Below are 15,505 nucleotides of genomic sequence, written 5' to 3'. Positions count from 1 at the left end.
TCCGAGTATGAATCTCTTCATTAAGGCTTGAGCAAGCATCTACTTTGTTTATTTATTCATGAATTGCTGCGGTGTGTATAATAATAATATAAATATAAAAGCACATGGAAAGCATTGAAAAATGAAGATGTTTACATCAATACAATAAGGGAGGAAATCAACAATCATGCTATAAATCATTAAATAAATTGACATGAGATAGATATGCTGATATATTTAAAAACAAATAAATTAAGTTTGGAACATTTTTTTTTATAATAGCTTTTCCTCTCTTTCACTTCCTTTTGAAATAAAGGATTGAATCATTGATTAATAGATTTTGGCTCAATCTTGCAAATATTCCAGGTAATTTCAAAATGAAAACAATATGTTTTATTCCGTTATGTAGTTTTGTCTGACAAACAGGCGTGTTTTGGTCTTTTATCGACGCAACATGAAGGTTGCAACTAGGTGATCACGAACTGCTCACCCTTTCGCGGTAAATGAGTACCTACCTGTGTGGGTATCGTTTTGCTCAATTGTTTTTGTTAGGTGGTTTGTGGAGTACTGTATGTTTTATATTTCCCTTTCTTGTTCGGCAGCTTACATATTAAACGATGGCTTTCAAAGATTAAGAAAAGTAATGTCTTCAGGATGTTTGTTCGAATCGGGTTTTTTTTTATTATTAACATTTGTAATACGTATGAAATGACGACTGTGTCACAATTCATCAAGAACTGCTTAATTGTCATACATTCGAATGTTAAGTATGAAAACAATCAAATTCAACGACATACTGTTGAAATAGAAACCGAAAGTTGAAGACTCATCAAAAATATCTTAATTTTTCATGAAGGATACGTTTTTTCATAGATGTATTATACTTTTCTCTTGACATAAATGCACAAATATGGGAAATTTATTTTCCCATACCAAAGTGCAATTTGGTGAAATGAAATGTCGGGTATTTTGTAAATAAATCTGCTTATCTGTTTTATATATAGTAGACGTCTCCAACAATAAATCAATACATTTTACAGCCATGGTACCGCCGTAGCAGGCATAATACTATCAAAACCTGGAAACAACGTATGTACTGTTGGAATAGCATATAATGCAACAGGAGTAGGTGAGTTTTGGGAGTTGCCACGAATTGACAACAGTGAAACCTGTTCAAGAGACCACCTGTATTAAGCAATCACCTCTGTTAAGAGATCACTATTGATAGATCCTCTTTAGTGCATTTCATTTAAATTGCACCTGTATTAAAAAGACCACCTGTGTTATGAGATCATTTATTTGCTCTCCCTTAGGTGGTCTCTTAATGCAGGTTTCACTGTACATTGATATGCCAAATCTTGTTTCCTTGCTAGCCATTGTGCTTAACAATATTGAAAGGCAGTCAACAGACCTATTGTTTTTAAATAGTATAAGATTTTAAAATAATAATGTGAGTGAAGATAGGTCTTTCATTTTATATATATGGTAAACAAAAAACAGAAAACAAAAGGCCAAGAGAATAATATGATAAAATGCATATCAATTATCATGTCATTTGGTCAAATCAAATACTAGTAAAAAATCAGAAGTGTATTCATGTACATACATATATAGATATTAGTCAATGATAATTCGTACGCGGAAAATGAGTCGTTATGATAAACAATAATCTACATGATAAACAAATAAAGACAATGATCAGTATCCCTCTAACTTGAGTTGTCATCAAAAACACTGCACCAAGAACATTCCCTACATCCAGATCATCATAATAAAGTGTATTTGTTAAAAAAAAAAAACGATTACAAAAACTTTTTCAATATAACCTTCTTCTCAGTCGACATGTGAGAACCGTGTCCACACTCTGGTAGATCTCAATCGACTGACTAATATCAGCAAAGACCAAAACACTGACTGGTCTATAGAGGAGAGTACCACTTGTGAAATCTCTTGTAAAATAAAAATGCTGTCAACAAATGGAATCAATGAACAGATGAAGTTTAAATCCCACTGACAGTTTTAATTATTCACTTCTTGAGTTAAATGTATACATGGATAAAGTTTATATCGATTCTAATGTGCAATGTGTTTTGAAATGTCGCATTATATATAAGAAGAAAAAGACAATGAGACGTATACATTATATCAAAAAGGAAATTACTTGCATAGAAACGTTTTGTTGAACATACTAGGTGTTGCTGTAATTGACTCAACTGGAAGCTTAAGTGCCACCGACGTGGAACTAGCTAGATACCTGTCTCATGAAATGGAAGAAATCGATATTTATAGTAACAGCTGGGGACCAGGACAAGCGTATGGATATTTACAAGTCAGTGAAGTGTTGGAAGAAGCATTTATAAATGGAGTAACCAATGTGAGTTAAAAATACCATCTACAAGTTAGAATTTGATTGTGTCTTTTCCATATAAAATGTATTTACAAACACTGATGATACGAAATAATACTTATTCAATCTTCATTTGGTCTTCGTTGTATTTGATGCTCGTAACAGGCAAACCCGCTACACTTCTCTCTGAAAGAGTTTTTTTCAAGGTTTCTTAGTAGGTGGATAGCGTTCAAATCTATACTAATCATGCGTCTGATTAAGTCGCCCAATCCCCATCGGACGTGGCTCCGTGAATAAACATCTAAACAAAAGGTACTTTCTGATTTGTATTATCTATGGAGTTCGGTATTTTGTTATAATGATTGTGATTTAGAATGACTATTAGACAAATATGCATTAGATGGATTTAAAAAAAATCAGATTATAAAAAAGTAAAATATCAAATATACCAAACTCTAAAGAAAATTCAAAACGGAAATTCCTTAAACAAATGACAAAATCAAAAGCATAAATACATCAAACGAATTTAAAAACAACTGTCTTATTCCTGACATGGTATCGGCATTTTCTTAATTAGTATAAAATGTAGAAATGAATATCAAAATTCCTACGTATATAAAATCATGTCTCATATCATATGTTTCAACTTCTTTCAAAGGGTCGAAATGGAAAAGGAAACATTTATGTTTTTGCAGCTGGTAATTACAGAGATAACACCAACTCAAATGGACTGTTAACGTCTCCTTACACAATTGCAGTTTCTGCTGTTTCAAATGGGGGTATGTCAGCTAGCTTTCGGAGTGTTGGTTCTTCGATAATGACAGTGGCATATGGTGAAGGTCAGGGATCTACTAATGGAATAGTACGTTTCGTAAAAATTGAATTTAAATCTCTAACGTCATATGAAACGTAACTAAGAATATATCATAGTGTGGTAAATGAAGGCAACAGAAGTATAACGGTGTTTAAAAGTCATAAATCTATTGAGAGAAAACACGTTGATGGTGGTCTCTTTATAAGTTTTGTGAATTATGTTATTTGAAATTATTACAATTAAATTAACTAGTTATACAACTATATATATGCAGAGATCATTTTTCATGAATATCTATAATTAAATAATTCTTATTTATTTGGATCAGGTTGTACCAATTCCATATTCTAATTGTATAGACGGAGCTGAAGGTACATCTTTTTCATGTCCAACAGTCAGTGGAGCTATAGCATTATGTTTAGAGATTAAGTAAGTTCCACATAAGTCCATATTTTATTTCAAAACTTTAACTGTACATATTCTTCTAAGTAAGCATTTTACCTATATTCTAAGAGGTGGAGGTCTTGTTCTCAAATTCGAATATGAATACTATAAAGAAGAAAGCATTGATTTTGTCTTGTTAATGAATATACAGTAGTGTCAATCAATCGGTAACATGAATGCAGAGTGTCAGTTAATTTCATGGGCATTCCTAGATTCAGAAATTTGTTTACAGAGCAAGAAAGTTTAAGAAAAACGCATCCAACGATAATAGGTCGAAAATCTCTTTATTTTTCTTTAGGTGTTTGTCTTTAAATAGCTGTTTATTTAAAGTTAAAAAAACTCTTCCCCATTATGTTCTTATGCATATGGAACTAGATTTAATCGTCAATTCTTTTTCCTTTCCAGACTTTTTTTTACAAACCCAAGTTTCACTGTTAGTGTCTAACATATGCATATATATTTAATCAAGATGTAGATTTAGTTTCTAAACGTTGCAGTTGTTTATTTTATTTATTGTGTGTGTGTCCGCATATATCAATACCTGACATTGTTTCAATGTAATTTTGCAAAATATTAAGTTCATAAATTTAGTTCATAACTACTTACAATTTGAACAAGTTTGAGTGACACTTTTTTAAATCTCAGGTGCTCTGGAAGGATAAGCACATCTTACCTTATAAACTATTATCGTGTAAGAATGATCATAACAAAGCTTCCAATATGAAGTCTGTTCTACTTTTCTTTTAATTTATCTTTAAAGTTACAGATTTCTTTATAAGACATACAAAAGTCTTCTTTACTATTCAACTGCTGGTATATACATCACTACAAGTGCTTGTGTACTTTTTTTATTTTATTTTTTTTTTTTTTTTTTTCAAAAAAGTGATTTCCTTTAAAGGCTTAGAATTGAAGATAATGAATTTCACAGACATATACTTTTGAGACAGTTCAAATTTTGATAAATCAATTAGGCTATTTTTGTCAATTTTTTTGACAGGTTGTTACAGGAGATATATACATATATATAAGTTGAAAGTGTAAAATTTAAGTTTGATTAAAAATGCAATATTACAAAACAGATGAAAGAGTAAAACACAACATATTTCAAAATATGAATATCACTAATAAGTAAATAGAATATACATATTGACAAAATCTTTTTATGAAGGAATCTTACGCATTTAGTGATATCCCTCATCTTAAAATCGTTATAAAAGTTGTGTTCAGTAAGCACTTTACCAGTAGAAATAACTGCTACAGACCATCTTAATAGATGCTTAACATTCATATATAACACATTATAGTGTCATTAAAGTCGTGATCTATGGAGTTGTTTTTTTACTCCAAAAAACAGTGTACAGTTTTCACAAATATTAACGAAATTGATTCCAGCTTGAAGTGTATCATGATTCCAGGTATCGTACATAAGTATCTAGCTTTAACGATTGTCTAGATCAAAATCAAACAGCTAAAAATGAGAGTGTATCAATTTATTTTTGAAAATGATAATTTCAACATGTTCTCGAGAATTGTTGTCATATCATGTTCCATAATGCAGAACCTGTTGTAGTGTACTGTTGTTCAATTGAAAGGATATCAAATTTAAATAAATATATTTGTTTTATAAAAAAATGCATGGTTTTATAAAAACTATTAGATACTCGACGTTTGCAGGTCCATCAACTCTTAATTGCAAGAATCGTTCGTGAAATTTTAAAACAAATTAATATGTTTGTAACATTAATGGAAAATTTCTGTGACAATTATCGCCCTATATTTAATAAAATACTTTTGGTATAAAGTAACTTCAAAAATGGATTTAAGTTAGCATACTTACTTTTTATTTTTAAAGCTTCCGAATTGCTCAAACATACCATTCGTTTTCCAAAATTACAGTTATATTATTACTTATATATGTTAACAGGTTGTCGATACGTTTTCTCTTTCTATTGGTTCGTCTATAATCTTTTTTTTTCAGTCCAAATCTGACGTGGCGAAGTATTCAACATCTACTTGTGCAAACATCAAAGAAACATAATTTGGCCGATTCAGACTCAAATTATCAGTGGCAGGAAAACGGAGCAAAATTTCAAAGTTTGTCTATTTTAAAATCTAGTTCTTTATAACTTTGGCGACGTTAGTAGCAAGATGGAGAAAAACTAAGAAACAGTCAAATATTGTCTCGTCAACTGATCAACACAAAAAGAATACGTATATTAAAGTCCTTACCGTAATTGTTTAACTCAATTTTCGGCTTATACATGTAAATAATATTAATTATGCACAAAAAGTGGGTTTTTTTTTTTAATTTTACCATACACGAGTTTCATTATTCTTTGAAGGTCCATTTATGGTATAAAGATCCAGATGTATGATTCAATCTTTAGCTTTGTAGACATTTTTTATGTATAATTACTTAGATATGTACTATGCATGTAGCAAAAAAAGTTATGTTGCATTATTTGTAATTCTGTAAACAAGGTTTTCCATGTATGAAAGGTATTTCGTTTTAATCTACAAGTTATGTTTATCATATACAGAGTTCTTTAAAAGGTGTGATAAACACATAAAATTTCCAAGTTTGGTTACTCAGATTTTTATATTCCGACAAATTTGAATAAAGAATTTAACATTCATGTTAAATGTTGTCTTGCGTTTTTTCTCTTGTTTAAAATTTCTATTTCAACACTGTTGAATGACATATATTACACTTTCAGCTCACCCGACAATGGGATTTGGTTTTCTTGATGTTGGTGACATGGTACAGAAGGCGGAGAACTTTCCAGTTTTACAAGCACTTGAAACCTGCACAATTAATAGACAGAAAAGAATGTAAGTGCAAATAATACTTTACTTTTTAAAAACGTATTTTCATATACTATTAATCTATTACACCAATGATAGAGACACCTATTGGCAAAAACTCTTTGTTATAAATTATCAGACAAAATACAGGAACAAAATTAAATACTCTGACACAATGACACAATGATAACAATAATCCCGTCATTAAAAGGGGAGAACCACAGAACAGGATACAAACCACCACACATAATATGAGAAGGTGCTCCGAAGGAGATTAACTTTTTTCTCCACTATTGGCACTGTTTTTGTTCATAACAAGTAAAAATGCGACAAATAACCAAAGAGAATAATTCGTATTCAGTGATTTCATTAAAGTAGAAAATATAAAGAAGTGAGTACTGGTTACGTCAATTGGACCATATCCGTTGTTATCTATGGTATATATATTCAACAAGGACGACAGAATTCTGATAGTGTGCGTAAAATAACTAATGAGATTACTTCTCTTTCCTAATTGAATTTTTCTTGGAGTTTGGTATTTTTTAATTTTACTTTTCAAAACTCTCAGTTCAACAGCTCCATTGTAAGCCACAACCTTTTAGGTTGCAATTCTGTAAATATTGACAATGCAATTTCCCATAGGAACTCCTTTTACGGCTAACACTGTACCACTTTTACTATGAAGTTTTGAAAAAAATCTTATCCTAGAATTGAAAATTCATTTGCAACACATTTTTTTTCAAAGGTCAAAATATAGGGCTGTGCGGCATATTTTCAACGTTTATATGCCCTGAACTTCTCAGAGTTTAAACTTACACTAATTTTCTTAACTACCCCTACCTCGAATGAAAGGTTACCACAGATTTCAATGTAAACAATATGCACGTGTTTATTCACTGGTAACATTCCCAAGTTCTGTCTCTGCGATATGGAACACAGAGAGCATAACTGGGAACCAGTATGCAAACAAAATTAATTTTCTATGAATATTCAATTTCTCCCCAAAAGAGGCGTGTTGTCAGAAACAGCTGTATTTACAAAGTGCAACCTTTATTAATAATGAAATACTGATAGACACCTTAATCTTCAGATTAATGTTTCAATTGTGTTTTCAATATGAAGGCGTTGTCCTTGAATGCTGGCATTTCAAAATGAAATTTTTGAATAATCTTTTTCTGTAGCATGTGTAGTAAAGGTAAATTTTTAACCGACCCTTCCTGTCAATTGTTGATGTTAGTAGATATGAAAGAGACCTAGACATGTCTTTGTTATTCCCTTATTTTAACTGATATAGATGTGATAAACATAGTCACTCAAATTTGAATTACTCTTTGAGAACATTTTTTTCATACCGGGTATAGGAATTTCAATGCCCTGTTTGAAGCTGTATGAAAGATAGCGCAGCTAGTTCTAATTCGACAAAACTGGTTATGAAAATATTATTTCCTAATGAACAAAGTATCTTTCATGCATTATTTCTCAACTTACTACTTCAATTACAGCAGTAAATTAAGAATGTCTGCTTTAAATTTTGAAAACCATTATAGATATACAGAAAATGTAAACACAAAATTATCACCAAAATTAAATCGAGACTCTGGTAGGTTATCGTTTTGGCATATTCTTTATGTCTTTTTTGTCATAAAGCTCTGAAATCGTTTCGGTTCTTATATATAATTGGCTTTCAAATATTCCGCTTTGAGCGTTCCTGATGAATGTAAAACCAGAAAGTGCTTTAAACGCATACAATTAAATGCTAGCGCTTTCTGGATTTCACTTACTCATGTGGGTGATCTTTGATTTCTACCTACCATACGTGTAAAATGCATCTGTAAGCCAACACACAAAATCATCCTTAATTTCAATAAGGGCATTTGTGACATCACTTACAACACGGGAAATCGTTCCTTTATCGTACCCCAAAAGTATCTCCTACATTGTATAACCCGTAAGAAGTAGCCGGCTGGATAGTAACGGAGCGCAATGCATGCTTGCTGCTCAACGGTCAGTGCTGTTGATTTGTTGGTGGCCATGCTGATCGTGTCTTGGAGTAGATTACAAAGGTATGCAATAGAGTCCTTGCCGAATATGTACCTTCTTTATAGTTCATCATCATTCAAAATATTAAATGAGAAATAATTCCCCTCAAAACTCTGTCCTTCCTTGGTCTTGATGGTAGCATCATGAAAGCAGCCATATTCAATTTATACCTTAAATGATTTAACGCTGCTATCTACCAGCAACTGAACAATAAGTTTGTGACAAATAATATAAACATACACAAATACTAGTATGTTAGCAAAATATAACGGAGCGTTAGTGCTAACAACAAGTTAAACAACCGGCCCAAGACTGTTTGATCCTCAAGTGATTTATTTTAACCTCTAAGTGTTTTGCGTATTATCTCAGAACACTATTATAGATGTGTACAGCAACTAGGAACATTAAATATATGTAGTGGATTTCTTTTTACTTTATTCTTTCATTCCGATATTATATAAAAGTAAAAATGGAAATGGGAAATTCGTCAAAGAGACAACAACCCGGCTAAAGAGTAAAAAGAGCAGAAGGCCATCAATGGGGCTTCAACACAACAAGAAAATCCCGCGACCGGATAACAACTACACAAAATGTTAAATCACAAAATTACTGAAATCCGAGGAAAATTCAATCGGAAAGTCCCTAATCACATGGCAAAACCAAATGACAAAACACATCAAACGAATGGACAACAACTGTCATATTCCTGACTTGGTACAAGCATTTTGAAATGTAGAAAATGGTGGATTAAACCTGGTTTTATAGCGCTAAAACTCTCACTTGAACGACTGTCTCGCCAAATTCCGTTATATTTACAACGATGTGTGAACAAAACAGACATTATAAATAAAATAGTCAAAATATGGGTACAGCGGTCATCACTGTGTTACAATCTTAAAACAAACAATTTTACCAAAAAGCTCAAAAGCAACCATCAAATTAAAAACACATTCATTGTTTCGCGTGTCTGACGTCAGAAAATGTATACGTCACATAGGAAGAAATTCAGTCATTCAATGTTTATACAAAACAATTTTATAATTTCACATGGGAAATGTTGGCATACAGGGTTAAAAAATCAAAAGTATGTTAGAATTGATATCAGAAATAGACCGAGATTTGAAATTGTCCAGAATTTCTTTAGAATTTCTAAGAATCCACAAATGGTTAATTCCACTACGCGATTAAAAGGTTATTAAGGAGAATGAGAAAATACCATTATCCATTAAATTTATAGAACCTGAATACAAAAGATGCCTTCTCTACGAGTAATTCAAACTTGTAGGACTGTACTAATCGCATCTTTACATTGAAAATAATGAATATCAAAGATATATCTAGGTTTCTTTCCTATTAACTAACACCAACATATCTTCTTAAATATCAATATGTTATTGTTTCCTTGTGAAACTACTTTTTAAAATTTTATTTTTATATCAAAGCATTAGACATTTTCAAATTAACCCAAGGCAATTTTGTTAAAGTACTTTTTTATATTCTATTACAGAAGAACAAAAAGGGGTGGATCCAAAAGTGATAATTTAAATGTGCTTTGCAGTGGTCAAGGAACCAATTGTGGAACGATTAGATATTTAGAATCTGTATTAGTTACTATTTCATTTAGATTTACAGGTAACAGTATTAACTGGTTACCTTTTATAAATATACTGATGCATGATTAAAAGGCCAATAAGACAAAGTGACCGGGATGTAAGTTCATAAAATGTTCAGTGCCCTGAGTAATATTTTATCATCTAAAAACAAGGTTTATGTCGATCCCTCCACATAATTCGAATTCAAGCTATTGCGACAACATCATCAACACCGTATGCATTGGGCCCACTGTCTGAAACATACCTTAAGAGACGGAAAGTTGCCTGCCATCTTATTGACAATCTGTTGATACTGATAAATTAGATTTCTAATATATGCATGTACATTACAGACGTTGGATTAAAATTTCTATGTGATAAAAAAATTAATGTTACTGCATGCAAAGTATTATCAGCCTTTATAACGAATAGATACAGCTGATCTGCAAGGCTTTCCATTTACATTTCATCATACAGCATGTTCTGAGTTCTACGTTTGGTATCTTTCATGATTCTTTGCAACCCAACATGAAGCGAATAGGCAAATATGGGATGACAAAGCTATTATTATCTGAAGCCTAGCTAACTGAGGGATTGGGTTTGCTGGCAACGGTGCAGACGGAACTTTGTCATGATGTCATAAAAGTAGGGGTTGCAATCTCGCCTTTAATTGTAAAGTGTATAGAAAATCAACATTATGAATAATATCTCGTGTGAAGTTCTTATAGGAATTGATGTATTACAAAGGTTGACATCAGTAATTTCTCTGATGAATTCAAAAATCAGAATATTTTGGGAGAAGTCACAGCCTTTGAAATATAAATGATATGGAATATCAACATTGTAATTACTCTCATTGATACAGTTGCATGCCGCCGAAATTTGATGAAATAACAATGGTAGGATGCAATATTTGAAAATGTTCAAAAATCAGCGCTGAATGAATTATTTTAAGTGTTATGCCGCTCGGAAATGTACATTTTATAGAAAATACTAAAAGTAAGAGCTCTCGTGCATTTTGCACTTATGGTTCTCAAAAAGAAATTAAGAGCAAATAGTTTCATCAGCAATATATCAGATGATTTTGAAAATAAGTTTAGGGCCCTTAGAATTATAAACGATAGAAAAATTTGGGAATATGGGGAGGGTAATTTAATACTCTATAGCAGTTTTGTTATTGTTTAAGACTATAACACTTCATGCAATACTCAGCAAATTATTTTCAGTAGTTAAAAAATGTAAAATTATAATATTAAATTATGAATATGACTTTGTAAGTGATAAAATATATTTCAAGCAAACAGAGGATCAGTTGAGTTCTATCTATATTCTCCGTTCGGAACAAAGAGTTATTTGATGACTCATCGACCGGAAGACTCATCTTATCATCCAATGGGTGGAAGCCTTGTGTGGACATATAAAACACTACAGACCTGGGGTGAAAATCCTTGTAGCGATGCTAGTAATGGAGACAGACCCTGGCGTTTGGAATTCCGGACAATAGACAAAGCTGTTAGAGGTAAATAATTATAACTTTGTCTAGTCTGTCTTCTATGTCATTTTTATACAGCATTGATATCTATCCGATAAAAGTTCGTGCCTAACATAATTTAATTGTTTGATGTATAATACGTCTATGGTATTGGTGATTTATTTGGTTTCCAAATTGAAATTTTGAATTTGGTCGTTACTTATAGACGACTACAATAATTTGGCAAATAGTGGTGATATATGAGTCCCAATGTGATAGATGTGGAAAGAACTAATGTGTTTGTAAATGCTTCAATGTTATGTCCGATTATATAATTGTATATTTGTTATCGCGCATAAATAAAATATTAGAAATATCAAATATTTATTTTTAAATAGTTTAGTTTTTAAGTTGTTTTTTTTTTTTCATCTTGCGTTCCAGTTACTTTGAATGAATGGAGCCTTACTCTGTATGGTACTGAGACATCACCACAGTGAGGTATGGTTTTTAGGTCAAAACGTTCAAACAGGTATTATAAAATGGTATATCATTGAAATTATTGAATGTATTGTCGCCTTTAGGTTACCTTATTTTTAAAAGAAGCATTGTTACTTGATGACATGACTTAGTCATTTTTGATATCCTATAGATCAGTGACGATACAATCACAAGGATCCTAGTTTAAGGTGAAACGTTATGTTATTTCCAAGCATGATAAGGCAAAGTTCCAGTATTTCAGAACTGTAGATATCCAGAAAAGTGCTATGGACGCTTGATATTTATCGAGGGTATAAATCTTTTTTTTTTAAATATAGGATTTCGCATTTTGCTTTATAAATGAACTTTATCATAAACCTAGTAGAAAAATTAAAATGAAAAATGGGGTAATCTTTCATTTAAGCTCAAAATCTGCCTTCGAAAGTATCATGCATTTTTGTTAAAGTACTTTTTTCTGTTGAACTAATAGTAATAGGAGAAATAGAGGTATTATCGAAATAAAAAATGAAATAAATTACAGAAATCGCTTAAAGTTTACAATTGTTTAATTTAAGTACAGCTTATTTGAAATAATAATAATAATGATATACGTCAAAAAAGATTTGGAGCTTTTTCAATGAGTATAAACATTTAAAAGTCTTCTATGGTCAAAAACGAACTTGTTGTACCCGCGAGCCTCCTTAAAGTGTTTTTTTTTTCGTCTATTATATCTTCACAGCCACTTAGTGACTACTTTTAAAATATTTTTATATAGTTTATTTCAATTTTAAAAAAAGAAAAGTTGTAGTGATAAATACAAGGGACACAACTCTGTATGTAATCACTTTATGCATTTGTGTGTCAAAATTTCATTGCAAATTAAATGTGTCTTTTGTTTGAGAATGTCTTTCAAAATATGACAGAAATAAAGAATTTACCAATGTTTCCGTTATCATAACAATTAAATATACAGATATGGCAGTTATGATAAATTCACGGTCTTGAAAACATCGTGAATGGAAACAGATTTTCAAAATAATGTGAAAATAGTGTGAACTTCATGTTTCAAAAGCATAGTTGTGGTATTCGGTGATGAAAGACACACTCGTTAATTTGGTCTGTTGTCCACATTCGAGATAAACATGTACATTTAGTTTGATGGCCTTAAATTTTCAATTGAAATGCCAATGTTTAAGCACATCGAACGTCTACCTTAACGAAATTTATTAGGAAATAGCATCAATTTAATTTTTTCATGTGTCTTTTTTTCAGGAATTGACGATGAAAAGCGGCTCAAACACAAGACTACGTCGTTATCATTTATGAACGTGGTTATAAATAAAAGAACTTAACAAAAAATAATAGGTTTTTTTTAATTATTATTTCATTTTGACTTAAACTGTTTGTGTACTATGCTACCAGCATAAAAGTTGACACCGTAATTGGTGATAATAAAATAACAAATGAAGGATTTTATGTTATAACTCTAGTGCGTGTTTTACTACAAAACTTTAGAAAAAAATGATCGATGAGGCTTTTCGCACATCATGTAAATGAACACAAAGAGAGTCTGGTAAGGTTTTGAATATAAATGCCTTTACCAAGTCAGGAATGTAACAGTTGTTATCTATTTGTTTGATGTGTTTGATATTTCGATTTTTCCATTTGAGTAGGAGATTACGGACTTTCCGTTTTGAATTTCCTTTGAGTTCATTTTTTATTTTTTTTGTGATTGTACATTTTTCTTATGTTGGATAATACTTTAGCTCCCGGGTATATAAAAAAACACCTACAAAAACGAATACAAATAAAAATATGTTGGGCAAATTTTAAGAGACACAGCAATCCAATAATAAATACAAATCTTCCAAAAAGACTTACAAACGTCAACATATGGTGTTACGTGAGGGACACAAAAAAAAAAAACACAGTCTAGAAGAGTTATGAAAGAACTACATATTTACCCTGACGATCAAAACCAAATTCATCAAATAAAGCAAAGGTAACACAGTAACAAAATAACTAAAATATTTCCTGGTTTGGGAATTGATGAAACGAATGGATAATAACTGTAATATTCCTGCCTTGGTACAATCATTTTGAAATTCTTATAGAAAATGGTGAATTAATAAGATTGAGAATTGGAGTAGGGAATATGCCAAAGAGATAACAACCCGACCAAAGAGCAGACAACAGCCGAAGTCCACCAATGGGACATCAACGCAGCGAGAAAATTCCATACCAGGATATGGGCATCAGCTGGCCCCTAAATAAGAATATGTACTAGTTCAGTGGAAATGGACCTCATACTAAAACCCGAAACACATAAATGAACTAAAGTTAAAAAAAAACATACTACAAGACTAACAAAGGACAGAGGCTCCTGACTTGGAACCGGCGCAAAAATGTGGCGGGGTTAAACATGTTTGGTGAGATTTCAACCCTCTTCTTATATCTCTAGCTAATGTAGAATAAAGAAACACATAGCAATACGCTAAGTAAAACTCAGTTAAAAGGAAGTTCGAGTCTGATTTTAGAATATGTAAAAAAAGAGACTAAGCAAAATGATACATAGATTAACAAAGGACTTCTAGCAGTAACTGACATGCGAGCTCCAGATTTCATTATGATTAAAACGATGTGTGAACAAAACAAACAGACATATTAGGTAAAAATGTCAAAAATAGGGTTACAGCCGTCAACATTGTGTTTTAATCTTAATCACTATGAAAACCAACAAATATGTAACAAAGAAACGAAAAAAGCATATATACAAAGCACATTAGCAAAAATGAAAGACAAGAATACAAAAATTTACTTTAGCACAATAGCACAATGACGGTATGTATCAGTACAGAGTCACGTCATATGTTACAAATATAAGGACAAAAAAGAAACGAAAGACACAAAAAGAACAACATAAGTATTATGCTGTTCAAAAGTCGTAAATCGATTGAGAGAGAAAATTCCGGATAACAAACTAAAACCAATGGACATTTTATATGAAAAAGAGAATCTAATCATTTATTTTCTTTTTTTCAGAGAAAATTATTCGACGTCAATTGAGATATCCTGATTAGAAGATACTAAAATAGACGAATTTAGAATAAAAGATGTGATTAAGATTTAATAAATTCGATCAGTTGAAATAAAAAATGAAAGCAAACTCAACCAATTTTATGAATTTAATTATATGTTGAGTATACGGCAATGATACATCAGTCCAACTGCTCAGTCAAGACGTCAACATACAATACTAGTATTAGAAATAGAGAGGTGTATTTTCTCTCTCGTAAAATAGCTCTTATCTCTCCGAGCTTAGTAAACGTTAGGTTGGTCCCCTCCGTAAAATATCCAGTATAGCATTTGGAATATACAAAGTATTGTCAAGAATTTAAATAACGGTCGGGTACCAGTGATCACCAGTCTAAGTAAAAGTTGTGGATGCATTTAAAAGTGACTATCAATGAACTGCTATTTTGATATAAAATCCCCTAAAATTACCAATGAGTAACGAGATTTGGTACGATTGTCAA

General features: G+C 31.4%; 1 protein-coding gene across 1 annotated transcript; it reads left to right on the top strand.

Moving 5' to 3' along the window:
- Nucleotides 1-2,178: 2,178 nt before the first annotated feature.
- On the top strand, nt 2,179-13,430 carry LOC143062391 (neuroendocrine convertase 2-like). Its single transcript, XM_076234100.1, has 9 exons — nt 2,179-2,353; nt 2,985-3,188; nt 3,469-3,569; nt 5,563-5,678; nt 6,302-6,416; nt 9,937-10,061; nt 11,319-11,540; nt 11,934-11,990; nt 13,242-13,430. Exons 1-8 carry the CDS (start codon nt 2,246-2,248, stop codon nt 11,987-11,989), a joined length of 1,047 nt encoding a protein of 348 aa, XP_076090215.1. The 5' UTR covers nt 2,179-2,245; the 3' UTR covers nt 11,990; nt 13,242-13,430.
- The last annotated feature ends 2,075 nt before the right edge of the window (nt 13,431-15,505 follow it).

The sequence above is a fragment of the Mytilus galloprovincialis genome, chromosome 2 (genome assembly GCF_965363235.1).
Source record: "Mytilus galloprovincialis chromosome 2, xbMytGall1.hap1.1, whole genome shotgun sequence".
Lineage (NCBI taxonomy): Eukaryota > Metazoa > Mollusca > Bivalvia > Mytilida > Mytilidae > Mytilus > Mytilus galloprovincialis.
This window is presented reverse-complemented; position numbering and strand designations above follow the sequence as displayed.

Excerpts from the sequence above, each read along its gene's own strand:
- LOC143062391 (XM_076234100.1), top strand. The coding sequence starts at position 2,246 with ATGGAAGAAATCGATATTTATAGTAACAGCTGGGGACCAGGACAAGCG. Across the intron at positions 3,570-5,562 it reads GCATTATGTTTAGAGATTAA|TCCAAATCTGACGTGGCGAA; the intron begins GTAAGTTCCACA and ends TTTTTTTTTCAG. Across the intron at positions 11,541-11,933 it reads AATAGACAAAGCTGTTAGAG|TTACTTTGAATGAATGGAGC; the intron begins GTAAATAATTAT and ends CTTGCGTTCCAG.